Raw genomic sequence first — 13,953 nt, 5'->3', positions numbered from 1 at the left:
TTTTTTTCTTTGACCTGCTTAGCTAGAAAATCTGTAAAGTGTTAAGTTTCTTTTTTAACCAATATTTATGATCTGCCAGCAATATTATAGAATGAAAGTATAGATTACAACCAAAATATTCAAACAGCTGTAATGTGCATATTCTTAATTGCAACAATGAACATGACATGAATACTATGTAGGCCAAGTTTATAGCACCAGTATGCTCTAGCAGGAAAAAGAACTTGAGTTTCTCAAACAGCTGAGAAAAGGATCATTTTTTTTTGTTTGTTTTTACTGTTTCTAAGATAACTCGTTACGCTAACATAGATTCATGCCACACAGATAAGCCAATATCAGTTTTAAAAATAATGTTGATAAAAATTTTGTATTTGTTAAGTGACCTTTTACCAATTTGGTGGTTTTTTCCATCAATTGCTACTACAGAAAAGCCATGTGCCTTATTCTGTTCACCGGCTGGAAAGGATCAACCCGTTCTTCTAACAGAAAAGGTGATGGATGGGACTTCTTGTGGCCAGCATGGGTTAGATATCTGTGCAGATGGTAGATGCCAGGTATGAATTACTTGTTTGGAACCTGGATACACAGGCATATGTATGCAAGTGCATACATTTGTTACACATATGTGTTATTTCTCTGATAGCATGTTGTGGTATGTGTGACCAAGATTGAATGGCTCTTTTTGTATCATATAAAAGTATTTAAAGCTAGTTCCGCTCAGTGCAACACAGTATGTGAAGCAGCTGAAGGGTTAGTTTGGGGAGCGTGTATCTGTGACGATAAGGATGCTTATAAGAAACTGGTGCAGAGTGGAAAATGGGTACGACTGAATCAGTCATCTAAGGGAAGCCTCAGCTTTCAACAGGTTGGTAAAGTTTGCCATGGGAGGTACGTATGTATGACTAATTGCGCCTTTTTCAACAGTACAAAATTTGACATCTGAATAAAGCAAAACCAAAGGAGCAGAATAACATAATTAAAGCTGAGTGTGTATGTTATTCCTGATCTTCAGAATTCATTTGGTTTATGGGCGTTCTTTTGTTGTGTTTATAGTGCCTCATACGGAAACTCCTATATAAAAATCCTACAGGGCTGGGTTTTTTCTTTGTCTTCTTCTCACTGCACACACTGAATTCAGTAGAAAAAAACAACCTTTAACACATAAACCAGCATTGCTAGATATAGTAATATCTTCAATAAATTAACTTACAGATGTATGCATGCACTTTTATATATGCATAGAAATGCATATATGTATGTATAGCTATCCTTTCTTAAGTGACTGAATGCATGCAACAAGAGTACTTTCAGATACTTTGCTGATTTGGAGCTTTAGTTCACCATGTAGCAATTACAAGTTTAATCACAAATGTGAGATAGAGCGCATTTTTCCTGAAAAAAAAGGTAGCTCATTTTATCATTCACTTTTTACAACTGACTAATAAAGATCAAACAAAGCCTTAAACCAAACTCATCTGACTGACTGAATTGTCTTATTGGCATATCAAGGGTCAGACAGATAGGTGCTAATCAGATTTGAAGGTCTAATTTGTAAGGTCTTCCACATTTTAACTTGTCTTCATAGACAACCCACTAAGAAGAACTTCCAGAACTACAGCTGTAGAGTCAGGTACGCATCTATCTTGTAGATGTGCCATTTTGGACACACAGCTTTTTGAATGCTTATACTGTAATCAGTATTTTGAAATCTGTATTGCTTTTTTAAGTAGTCCAACACTAATAAAAACTTTGTGCATAAAGTGAACTAACAATCTTAATTTGCTTGGAAATGAGTGGCTCCTTGGTTGACTGTGGTTTCTGTTCTTAAAGGAATCCTTTATTTTCTCTTTAACCTAGCTATAATCTTCAGTATTTATCAAACAGTGTTGAAGCTTAATTGGTTTTATTAGATGCATTTATATGGTGCACAAGATTACCCTGTGATGACTCCTCTAGGCTTTAAAAGGCTTTTCTTTCATATTAGACCAGCATATGATATTAACTGTATTCCTATTGCCAACCCACCACTGATATTTATTAACAGAAATCTGTCTAACACAGTAATGTGGAGGTGCTTGAGTAAACCTTGTTTTAAACTGAATGCTTCTTAGCAAAACATAAATGCAATTTACATTTACGTATTCCAGACGCGTTCACATCCTATTCAGAATAAAACACCAGGTTGATGTTAAACAGCACTTTACCATTGTGGGTGTGGCAAAGAACCTCCCGAATTTTGAGTAGAAAGCAGTAGAGTTGCACACATTGCGGTCGCCGAGCAGGAGGGCATGTAGGGGGGGTGTTGCACAGTGGCTCAGAAGGGTCAGAGGTCGCAGGGGGAGGTAGGAATGTGGCTGCGTTCTTGGAGAGCAGCTAGTGGAGTTAGCCAACCATATGGGAAGAGTTAATGCAACAATCTACATAAAATCACAGGAAAAATTGCTATGGAATGGATCTCTGCACATGGACTAGTGCAACCCTCACTCTAGCAGGGCTAGATCATGTTGCTTAGGGCATCTTGCAAAAAGGTGAGTTGCCCACTACTAAAGACAGCTTTACGAAAATCATGGCCTGTGTCTCAACAGCTTTATTTCCTTTATTTTCAAATTTCTTTAACAGAAATTTGGCTGTGATGGCATATTAGGATCTCTGGCTCGTGAAGATCATTGTGGCGTATGCAATGGTAATGGAAAATCATGCAAAGTTATTAAAGGAGATTTTAATCATACTAGAGGAGCAGGTAAGTCTGTTTCAAATGCTGAGGAAAACAGTAGCTGTTTGATTACTTTGAGCATTGGGAACTTTAAAAAGCTATACTTCTTTAAATTACGCAGTTCCTCACAAGAACTTCATATCTACTGGGTTTTTTTTAAAGTAATAAGACTTGTCATATAAGAATGCATGAGTATTTTTTAACTTATTGCAAAATCATTGAAAATTGTTTCAATTATAATATCAAGCAAATATCCAATTTATCTTCCATTAAGAAAGACATTATTTCATAGAAAAGCCTGATTTAAAAAAAATCTGTGAAACAAAGTTTCACAAAGACCTGTAAATTCTTATAGTGTTTAGATTCATTTAATGTTCTTCAAAATATATACTGAAATTATGATTTGTTACCTAGAGTAACATCATTAAACCAAGCCAAGCAGTGGGAGAACATAAAGCTGAATATGTGAAGAAGTCTTACATCTTTTCATTATTCATTGTTTTATACTAATAATAACATATCATAACAAGCAAATAGATTTTCTGGTGCAGAATGAACATGTTTCAAACACTGCTGTGATATATTCTTTGAATGAGAATAATTGACTGGCTCCAGCACAACAGTGTTGACAGAATAGAGGATTGAAATCCTAATAATGTGCACCATGCATCATGTATACCTTCTCTCCCAGAAAAGTCTTTTCTTTGAAACAGCATTTGGCCAACTGTTTTCAGCATTTGTTTGCCATTACACTTTGAGTTTCTTGAGTAGAAAATGCGCAGAATTTCCAGGCACTAAGTAAATCACATAAAAAATACTGTAATTAGAAGCAGACAGTGTATCTTTGAAATATCAAGGACTTCAATGCATCATAGACTGAAGTATAGTACTTTTGAAAAAAAAAAAAAAAAAGTTAGGCATAGTCTTCAGATGTTTATGTCTGGCCCTTTCTTAAGCTGAGGGTAATACAGAGCAGGGATCCCAAACCACGGATAAGTCTGGAGGACTACTAGATCAAAAACTACAAAGAAGGGGGCTGCTAATAGAAATTACAATGTGTCAGTTCTCTTCTGTAGCTTATGTGAATATCCACACACTTTCAAATTTACAAATTTCAAATTGACAAAAGGGTTCTTTGTCAATCTACAATATTGTAGTATTGCCCTCTAAACAACTGCATGAGTTATTTTCCTTCTCAAGAAGCTGGACTGTCAGCAATACTTGCAAAGTGTTCCTAGCTCTTAAAGAAATTAAAGATAAATAATGCTGCTTTGCAGCAGTTTAATTTTCATGTTTCAGGATTATTGAAAATGTGCTGTAAATGATCAATATTTTGTTACAGAACATTATATAGTTACATGGAATAAAAACTTAGTTTACTGTCCACTTTTTGAAGTTCACTTGGATAACCTAAAACATGTTTTTATTTATTTATAACATTTCTGCTTACACAGTGTTTTTCAGCTTTATTGCCTTTTCACCCCTTTTTACTCACAGCAAATTGCTCAACAGCATGTCTGAGTTTCACACTTTAAGGAAGCAATTGCAATGTAAAGCAAATAACTAAAAAGTTATTTAATCTGCAGAACTAAAGTAATTCATAACAGGGTTTGAATGTGTTAAAGCAGAAAGTGGGAGATGCGGAACAAAATATCAATATTTTTTAAAGAATGCCAAAAAAACAAAAACAAAAACAAAAACAAAAAACCCCAAACAATGGAAGGATTTTTGGTTTTTAGTGCCATATCATTTCTTTTTACACACTGAGTGAAGCTGGAATTCTTTTATGGTCATCTGGTAGTGATGATGACACTAACTACCTGGCCAGAAACAAATTCATCTCCTCCAGCCCCAACCTGCCCAGCCTTACTAGTTCTTCTGTTTTATTTTGCTAAATTCTTTTGATTCTGTATCATGAGATATATATTACACATAATGCACAGTTTCATAGCTTGTTTCAACATTTTGCAAGAACCCTCAAGCCATTACTATAGAAATTGTAACTTGTTATATTTTAAAAGTGAAATAGGGAAAAAGAAATGAAAAAACATACAAGTTGGACTTTTCTACACTTCTTTTGTATTTAACTTGGGACATCTGGTATCATATCTAGGTTATGTGGAAGCTTTGGTGATACCTGCAGGAGCAAGGAGAATCAAAGTTGTGGAAGAAAAACCAGCTCACAGTTATTTAGGTAAATGTCATATGTTTTAGTGTTCGTGTCCTGTTTTGGTCATCACCAAATACTGGTAGCTGAAAATGCTTTTGTGGCTAAACAAAACTCTTGAGTGGAAAAAAAAAAAATCTGTGAAGAAGAAACTTTGTAGAAATAACAAAATAAAAGAACAGTTATAGCAGATTTCTTCATATAGGTTTATTTTCAACTTTTATCTCATCTAATTTTGTTTTGAGAATGTTTCAAACAATGTATTTAGATGATTTAAGAAAAAATCCACATACTTTATCTCTAACATTTTCAATTTTTCATAAGGAAGGCACTAAAGTTAAAACTAGCAAAAAGAGTTTTATGCTGAAATGTGGAATAACTTGTGCTCAGACAACAAAAATAACCACACCGACCACCATATAGCAAATCACCAACAAAGTCAACTAAAAGTTCTAAAATTAGACTAAGAAAGCAGAATTTTGTTGCATTATTTTGAATTGTCTGAATGTTTTAATGGACAAATTTAATCACAATTAATTTTGGAGGTTTTTAGTTTTTCCATCTCTAAGAAATTGTCTTTCATTAAAAAAAAACCCAGGTTTTCTCTTTTAATGAATTCTAAAGCTGTTGTGTAGGAGACGATAATTTGTTACTATTATTGCTACAGTTTTTTAATGAATATATGAAATATCATAATTGGTGCTGTTCCATGCACTGCTCAAGTTTAAATTGAGAGAGACTTAGTATGAGAAACACACCAATTAAATGAAAAATTCCCTGGTTGATCACTATTAGTTCTGCTCGTAAGTAATCTCTACATTTTAAGAAACTTTTTACCTGTGTGTTCTCAGAACTTCAGCTGAGGGAATGTTGAAGATGGTGAATCGTAATTATGGCAGTTTAAGTTGTCCATGGGTGACTGTTTATCATGGGGTCTGCACCTGCCCTGTTAAGATATCACAGGAGATTTAGAGATCTGGATTATTTCATTGTTCCCCAGTAGACCATAGACATGGAAATGTAAGAGTGTTGAACTGATAACTTAAGTTTCATTGATATGTTTTCTAAATTTTGAGAGGTTATTTCCCCTGTTTCTACTGTGTTAACATATGTAGACAACATAAATACTGTTATTTTTTTATTTTTTTAAATAATGCAAAAATACATAAGTGTTGGGATTGTTTTTCAGGAAATTAATTCCTTTTTCATGAGCAGCAAACTGAGTCATCCCTTACCTTACAAAAGGGAAAAAGAATGTAATGCTTTTAATGCTCATGAAATAATGTCAGTCATGTTGCTCATTTTTGAAGGGTGCTAATTGGCTTTTAATTGCTTTTCACTTTAGTTTTACTTTTTTTAGCTTCATTAATGTCTCTTTGAATGAGGATCGGCAAGTATTTCACTGCAATATTTTTTTCTTAAGCCTTTATGGGGAACCAGGAGCATGTCTGTTACAGTGTTCTAAATTAAAACCTGTATTATTACACCTTTTTTTCTTTTTATAACTAAAAGCAGGTATTTAAAATTTCTTCACTTATAGGACATTTATTTGGAAAGCATAAAAACCTGAATTGAAAAGGAATAACATTTTGAATAGGACAGGAGTAACATAATGATTTTGGGGAAAGGAATGTATCTTTCATCTTAGAAAGAATATTCTCCAAAATACTGTGATTAAAAATGTGAAATGTAATACAAATTAAATTCTCTCACATTTATGATTTGTTTTCTATCTTACAGTTCTGTATGCTAATTTTATGTTGCAGAGTACTTTGCTCTGTGCATTTCTGTACTTGAAATGAGTCCATACAGGCTGAGACTTTTTCTAATTTTTGCTAATTTTCATATAAACATTTCAGGATAAAGGTTTTTAAATAATATAGCTTATTATACAATTAATAGTTGTATAATTAGAGATACAGCTGTGAACACAATATAATCCAATGTATACTAAGAGCTGTGGCTTACAAAGTAGAAGCTAATTTAAAATGAGGGAAGTTTTGAACCCTATTGTATAGCACAGGTCAAATACAGAGGGAATAGAAATAAAATACCCTTCTGCAGATTTGCTTGGTAGTCGGAATGGAGAGTCACTATGATCTGGAAACTGCGATGATGTTGCTAAAGTGATTGGTAAAACTACAGCCCACATCAGTAACATCATTGTGAGATTGTGCTGTTGAAGGAAATCTTCACAGGGGTTCCTCCTGAACACATCAGATAGCTGCTTATCTGAGCTGTATCAGCATATGCTGCAGTTACAGGAGCTCTGGCACCCTAAGAGAAAAGCTAAGGTATAACTTGCAACCAAATTTACTGAATTGATCGATCTGTCAAGGTCTGTCCTGTCTGTTCTCCCCTCTGGGGGAGGTAGGAGCAGGGATACAGCCAAACATTAGGTATTCCTCCCTACTGAAGTTATATAAGAAAATGTGAAAGAAATTGTGATTCTCCTTCCATCAGTAGAGTGTTCAGGAGCAGGAATTATTTGTAGCAGTATGGGGAGAGGGGGAGAGTTTAATTTGATATTTCCTAAGGCATACATTTACTAACTTTAGAATTAGAATTTATTATTTTAAGAAATAATTTTGAGATTTATTTTTAAAAAAGAAACTAGCAGGGGTAACCCTGTCTGTTTATCACCATGTTGACATAAGACTTTATTCACTGTCAGTTACTTTAAAAAAAATACTAAAATAACAGCTATTAAAATGTTTCAAACATTATCTAGATTCCTGTGATCTAAAAGAATGCCTTTTCTGTTGCTGAATTTTGATTTATATTTGGAAGGTGTTAAAAGATTTTTTAGTAAAAGTTCTTAATGTAGGATAGAAAAAGGAAGATTATAGTATTTTTGTGTAAGAGATACACTAGTCTCTGAGATTAGAGAGCTTTTTAAACACTTATATGACAGGTCCAGGCCCCATAATGAATTAATAAGACTGGTTGATGGTGTATAACTATACAATTATATATATATATATATATATATATATATATATATATATATATATATATATATATAAAACTTCAAATCTGAAACATTAAAATTTTTGTGCTAATTGGAAATGAAATAAATTACTTGTTTTCAGCTGAACTACAGAAGTGGATTAACTGTATCGTTACTCTCAAATATGTGATCAAGCTCCTTCAGGGATATAGAACCTTTGGACCTGCAATTTAACACTGCATGACATTGTAATTGCTGATTCTCTTATAAGTACCAAGTCCATAGCGTGTTGTGTTGTGTCTGATCTCTGCTTTGAAATACATTTCCTAGGAAAAAAAAACAACAAACACATTGGACCACATTTTGGGGGATAAGGGTGTGGGAAAGCAAATGAGGTCTGGCAAATAGTGCAAAATTTTGAGTCCCTCATTTCTGGCAATACTAGTACTTTTAAAATACATTGGACCAAACCCTTAGACTGCGTAATTTCAAGGGAAGCCAGTTGAGGACCTGGTCCCATAACAGAGACCAGGGTCCACTGAAACTAAACACGTTTTCCTTTCACATGCAGAGGGCCACAGAAGATGGCTTAACAACACATTTTGAAACCATTTGACATCAAGATGAAATGAATACCCTCTCTATAAAAAAATGGATTGACTTCACAGAGCTGCCCTTCAGAAATGGTGGTAAACAGGTTGAGAGCTTATAGGTAAAAATTAGGGCCCAAGCCATCAAAGGAGACTTCATGGTTGGTGTTTCCTACGGGCTGCCTGACCCAGGGGAGCCCGCTGATGAAGTGTTCTTACTTCAGCTACAGGAAGCATCACACTTGCAGGCTCGAGACTTTGATAACCCACCATCTGCTGGAAAAACAGCACAACAAGCTGTAGACAGTCCAGGAGACTCTTGGAGCATACTGAATATAATTTCTTAATCCAGGTGATAGACAGCCCAACCAGAGAAACAGTTACTGGACTTTGTTGGTTGCTTACTAACACACATGAACTATTTAGAGAGGTCAAAATCAGTGGCAGCCCAGGCTGCAGTGATTGTGCCCTGGAGGAACTCACAGTCTTGAGGGATATGGGCCAGGTGAACACTAAAGCCAGGACTCTGAATGTTTGAAAAACAAACTTTCCATTGTTTAAGGAATTAGTGGATGGGAAACTACCCTCAGGGATAAAAAAGCAGGACAGAGCTGGCAGCTCTTTAAGGACATTTCTCCTAGATTGCAATAGCTCTCAATTCCGACATGTAAGAAATCAGGCAAGGAAGGCGGGAGACCAGCATGCCTGTATAAGGACCTCCTGGTCAGACTAAAGTATGAGAATGAAATGCATAGGCACTGCAACCAGGAACATATATTCCTGGAAGAACTTAGGAATGCTGCTCAAATATTTGAGAATGGGATCAGAAAAGCTATGGTACAGTTGTACCTGAATTTGGCAAGGAATGTGAATAATAAGGGCTTATACATGTATGTTAGAAAAGGAAGATTAAAGAAAATGGATACACACACAAACACACAGCCTGATAAATAAGATAGAACTAATGACAATGAACATGGAGAAGTATGAGGTACTCAAAGTTCTTTGCCTTCGTTTCAATGTTAAATATTCTTCCCACGCCTCTCAAATGCCTCCCATGGTAGATCAGAGTTGAGACCATCTGAGGAACCTGAACATACACAGTTATGTGGGATTTGATGAGATGCATCCCAGGGTCCTGAGGGAGCTGGCTGATGTAGTTGCCAAGCTACTCAAGCATATTTGAAAGTTATGTCAGTCAGGTTTAATCCCCAGTGACTGGAGGAAAGAGAATATTGTAGCATTTTGAAAAGGGTAACAAGGAGGATCCTGGGAACTACTGACCAGTCAGCCTTACCTCATTTGAAATTTTGAAGAAGTTATTCAAATCTCAAGTCTTAATTTTTTTAAGATGGCTTGAAGGGAACACATGATAGCCTGAATGGAAGTGAAACAATTGCTTCTTTGACAAAAGGTATCAGTGAAGGTACTGTCATTTAGAACTGAATTTCAGATGTTTTTTGTATTTTCTTGAGAAAATAAGGGTCAGTCGAAATTACATTTATTTGGTACCTTTCTGGAGAGTATGACTAAATTTTGCAGAGAGCAAAAGGCAAAATTCATGATTCACAAAGATGACAACTTCCCTCTTATTTTGGCACAAATGCCTCTTTTCTTAACCCCTCTGTAAAGTGTGGCAATTTCAACTTACGCAAAAATTTCAAAGTTAATACAGTGGTGTAGGTTTTACAGTTCTCCATAGAAAACAGTAACAGGATTAGTCAGCACAGGTTTTCCAAGTGGAAGACCAGGACCAGGGCACTGTTGCTCCCACTGAGCACTGGGAAATGCAGTAGCTCTGCTGTGAGTTGTTGCGCCTCTATGGCTATGTAGCCACTCATACGTCATTAACAATGGAAGAGTGTATATTCCTGGTACAGTAATTAAAAAATACATTGCACTCATCACCATCGCTTAATTGCCATTGTAATGATGGATATTTTATGCTCTGCAGAGATAACTTATAATTAGTTCATTTGTTTTAGCACTGAAATTTTGGTCTTGGTTACAGCTTTAGTAGTTTTTTTCCCCAGTCCAAATTTCTTTGTCTTTCTAGCTGTAGATGTATTGCTGGATTATTATTTTTTTTTTGTAGCTTGAGAGAGGATACACCTGTGCACTGAATTTTCTTCCTGTAATGCATTCCTTTGTACAGGAAATCCTCCTCTATCAAAAGCTAAGCAGAGTGGGAGTGCATGTGTGGAGTGGAATAAAACCCAGTGAACTTGCTTACAATATGGGGTCTGACAGAGTCAAGAACAGAAGCTGGACTGCCTGAATCCAAGCCTGAATTTTAGGCTTGAGGATACCCTTTCTTACTTGGTTTAACCCCTGTGGCTCAAGTGAGGTATTAGAAAGCAGGAAATGCGAGACCAGGCATATTTCTGTGTTCTGGGGCTGGGATTCTAGTCCCCTGCATGTCTGCGTGCTGTGGCACACACATTCATTTTAAAGACAAGACAAAATGATGCAAGGCCCGCTGCTCTCCAGGGAGAGGATGCTGCTCCATCTGAGCAGCATGACCCAACTGGACCTCAGCGCTTTCGAGTACATTTGTTTTGTTTCTCCACTGGGAAGAGGATCAGCCCCTACAGTTTAAACAATGCATAGAACTTAATAACCATTAATAACAGAATGTTTAAACCTAAAATACCGATTTTTAAATCTTGTAAAATCGCTGGTTATTTTTAGTACAGGGCTGTTCTACAGCATTAATATATTTTATAGCCTTAACATTTATTACACAGCGCTGCAGTGGTAGACATCAGTGGTGTCTTACGCAACTGGGTTTCTGCCAGTCCATAGACGTGTTGCCATTGTTTCCCATAGAAACAAAACATAACAGTATAAATATGAATAGGAGAGAAGATGATTACAGGAGTGACTCACATTAACTTACAACTTTAAAAAAGACATTTTGGACAAAGCTTAAACTGTTGAGATTCTCTTACAACAGTCTGATGCCAAACATGCAATTTCAATGATGAGGAATGTGTAAAACTTCTTGTCCAGAAGGTGACTTCAAGGATATTCTACTTCACATGATTATTTAGATTTGATCAAATCACTGATTTGAACAAAATAAAATAAAGTAAAATAAAATTACACATTCTTCACAGAAGAATCTTTTACATTTACTGTATTAAACTAATGTAAAATCCTGTGTCCCAATGTATGAGATATATTATACTTGATTTGATGATACATTTGAATATAAATTAGGTGAACAAGAGGAATGATTTAGCTAAAAAGAACAAGCTTTTCATGTTTGTTAGAAGCATCAAATTATATGGTGAAAGTCTGTAAAATAAGCGTTTAAATAGGATGAAAGTAGTATTGTCACATTCTAAGGTGGAGAAAAAGACAAATTCTAGGGGAAAGAATTCAGAACTAGATTATTTTTATTTTTTTAAGTTTTACCCTAAATCCACAAATCTTCAAGATTGTCTTCTGAAAATTGTGTTTCCCATGCCTTTATGGATTATAGAAATGACCACCCTGGGAATAGAGAAGGTTTCCTTTGCCTTAAATTAATTCAGTGATCAAATTATGAATTACACTGGGGCCTGTCAGACTCTTCACGCATTAAAACACTGATGTTAACTTCAAGTAACATTAAACACACATGTTTTTTTCCAAGCCTTCCTTCCAGAAAGTGTTTCTGAAGCATGTTCCAACTGAAGTTTATGTGTTGTAGGATCCATAAATATCTTTGCAAACGGTCAGGTGATTTCATCTTCTTGTTAAATTACCCAAACAGGAAGTGAAAGGAGGCCCAAATCACTACTGAACAGACACCTTTTATATTGGACTTTTTTCATATATTTTGCAGCTCTTCGAGATGCTGGAAAACAGTCAATCAATAGTGACTGGAAGATAGAGCATTCAGGAACATTCAATATTGCTGGGACCACTGTCCATTATGTTCGGAGAGGTCTCTGGGAGAAAATATCAGCCAAAGGTCCCACAACATCACCTTTACATTTACTGGTAATACAATATGGATTGGGTTTTTTTACCTGATTGCTATCACATAGCATGGTAACTGATTTATTTTTTCCAAGCTCCTGAAAATGAGATCTGTGTAAGGTATACCTGTTTTTAAATCCAGAAGAATCTATACACCTGCTTGTGTATGTATAAATCTGTCAGCCCACTTCTAAAAAAAATGCATTGAAATCCAAGAAAAATCTTTATGTTGTTGAGGCAGGATGGAAGGTCTCAGCATTCCTACAAATCTGATAAAAAGTTGATGTGCCACTTAAGGAGAGATTCAAATTAATGTTGCACAGCATCACCATTTCAGGATTGCAGTTGCCAGGTTCTCCAGGAAGAAGTAGAGTTCTGATGCATTTCAGTGTAGAGGAGGAAAAATTGATAGCCACCAGAAAGAAGGAAGGAGAGATGATGGGGAAGTACTTCACAATTCAAAATCTTTCAAATGCAAGAAGTTGCCTGGTATATCTAAAATAATTTTAAACCTGATGCATCTAGGAAAGACCACCTCTATTTAAGAGCATTGAAATCACAGGACATAATCATCTTCTATAGTTCTGGTGAATTTTGTTTCCTTGTTTCCCAAGGACAGCTTTTCGACCTGTATGTTAAATGAAATATTTTTTTCTCATTATCTTGATTTGGATACTGTCACTAAGTTCTTCTACAAACCCATTAGGAGGGTTGAAAGGTTATAGAGCATTAATTCATTCTGTCATGCTTTTCAAGATTATCTCCTCACAGTTCAGAGTTTGTGTTCCACAGTTTCTGTGTACATAGGTAGGTTTTCCTTCTCTGTATATTGCAGGTGCTGCTCTTCCATGACCAGAGCTATGGTCTACACTATGAGTACACAATCCCACTGGATCCTCTTCCTGAGAATCAGAGCTCCAAAGTACCAGAGCCTCTTTTCATGTGGACACATTCTGGCTGGGAGGACTGTGATGCTGTATGTGGAGGAGGTAAAATAAAAGTGTACAAATATGCACACACATTTTAAAAATGTATTTGTATATACAATATGCATGTATACATGCAATACATAGATGTGCGTATACAATATGCATATATATGTGTATATGGTCTATGTGGGTTTACATATATATATCTGTTACACATGATGTATTAATATTTAAGACTCTGATGGTCAGTGTTGCATATTTAAAAGTAATATTCTCATAGTGGCTTGTGTGATTTCATAGAATGATGGACATACTTCAGTCTCATGCTTCCTGATTATATTAACAGAATAGTGATAACTCTAGGAAAATTTTCAAAATAAATAAACAGAAAAAGATGGTAGTGAAGGAACAAAATCTAAATTAGCAAAGCAAATTCAGGACACAGTTTCCAAGAAGAAATGCAAGTGCAAAAGCTAGAACACGAATATAAAGTTCATATGCATTCCACTTTGCATTTGGAACTATTGAAGATAAATTATCTGTAAAACACATTTCAAACTACAGAAAATCTGAACCCCAGTCTCAGATCAAATATGTACAGTTAGTAACATGAGTTGAGGATGATCCAGAAACAT

General features: G+C 35.4%; 1 protein-coding gene across 3 annotated transcripts in view; it reads left to right on the top strand.

Moving 5' to 3' along the window:
- The window catches only part of ADAMTS19 (ADAM metallopeptidase with thrombospondin type 1 motif 19), a 159,704-nt gene that overhangs the window by 113,998 nt on the left and 31,753 nt on the right, over window positions 1-13,953 (top strand). For 2 of the 3 annotated variants that reach the window (XM_080373138.1, XM_080373136.1), the window contains exons 14-18: window positions 427-554; window positions 2,620-2,740; window positions 4,827-4,907; window positions 12,253-12,410; window positions 13,225-13,378. In XM_080373138.1, coding sequence (XP_080229264.1) covers window positions 427-554; window positions 2,620-2,740; window positions 4,827-4,907; window positions 12,253-12,410; window positions 13,225-13,378 — 642 coding nt within the window. The remainder of the gene's footprint in view (window positions 1-426; window positions 555-2,619; window positions 2,741-4,826; window positions 4,908-12,252; window positions 12,411-13,224; window positions 13,379-13,953) is intronic. The other variant, XM_080373137.1, reaches the window with a different exon arrangement.

The sequence above is a fragment of the Falco punctatus genome (assembly GCF_963210335.1).
Source record: "Falco punctatus genome assembly, chromosome: Z".
Taxonomy (NCBI): domain Eukaryota; kingdom Metazoa; phylum Chordata; class Aves; order Falconiformes; family Falconidae; genus Falco; species Falco punctatus.
Note: the sequence above shows the minus strand (reverse complement) of the source record. Positions and strands in the feature narration are given on the sequence as shown.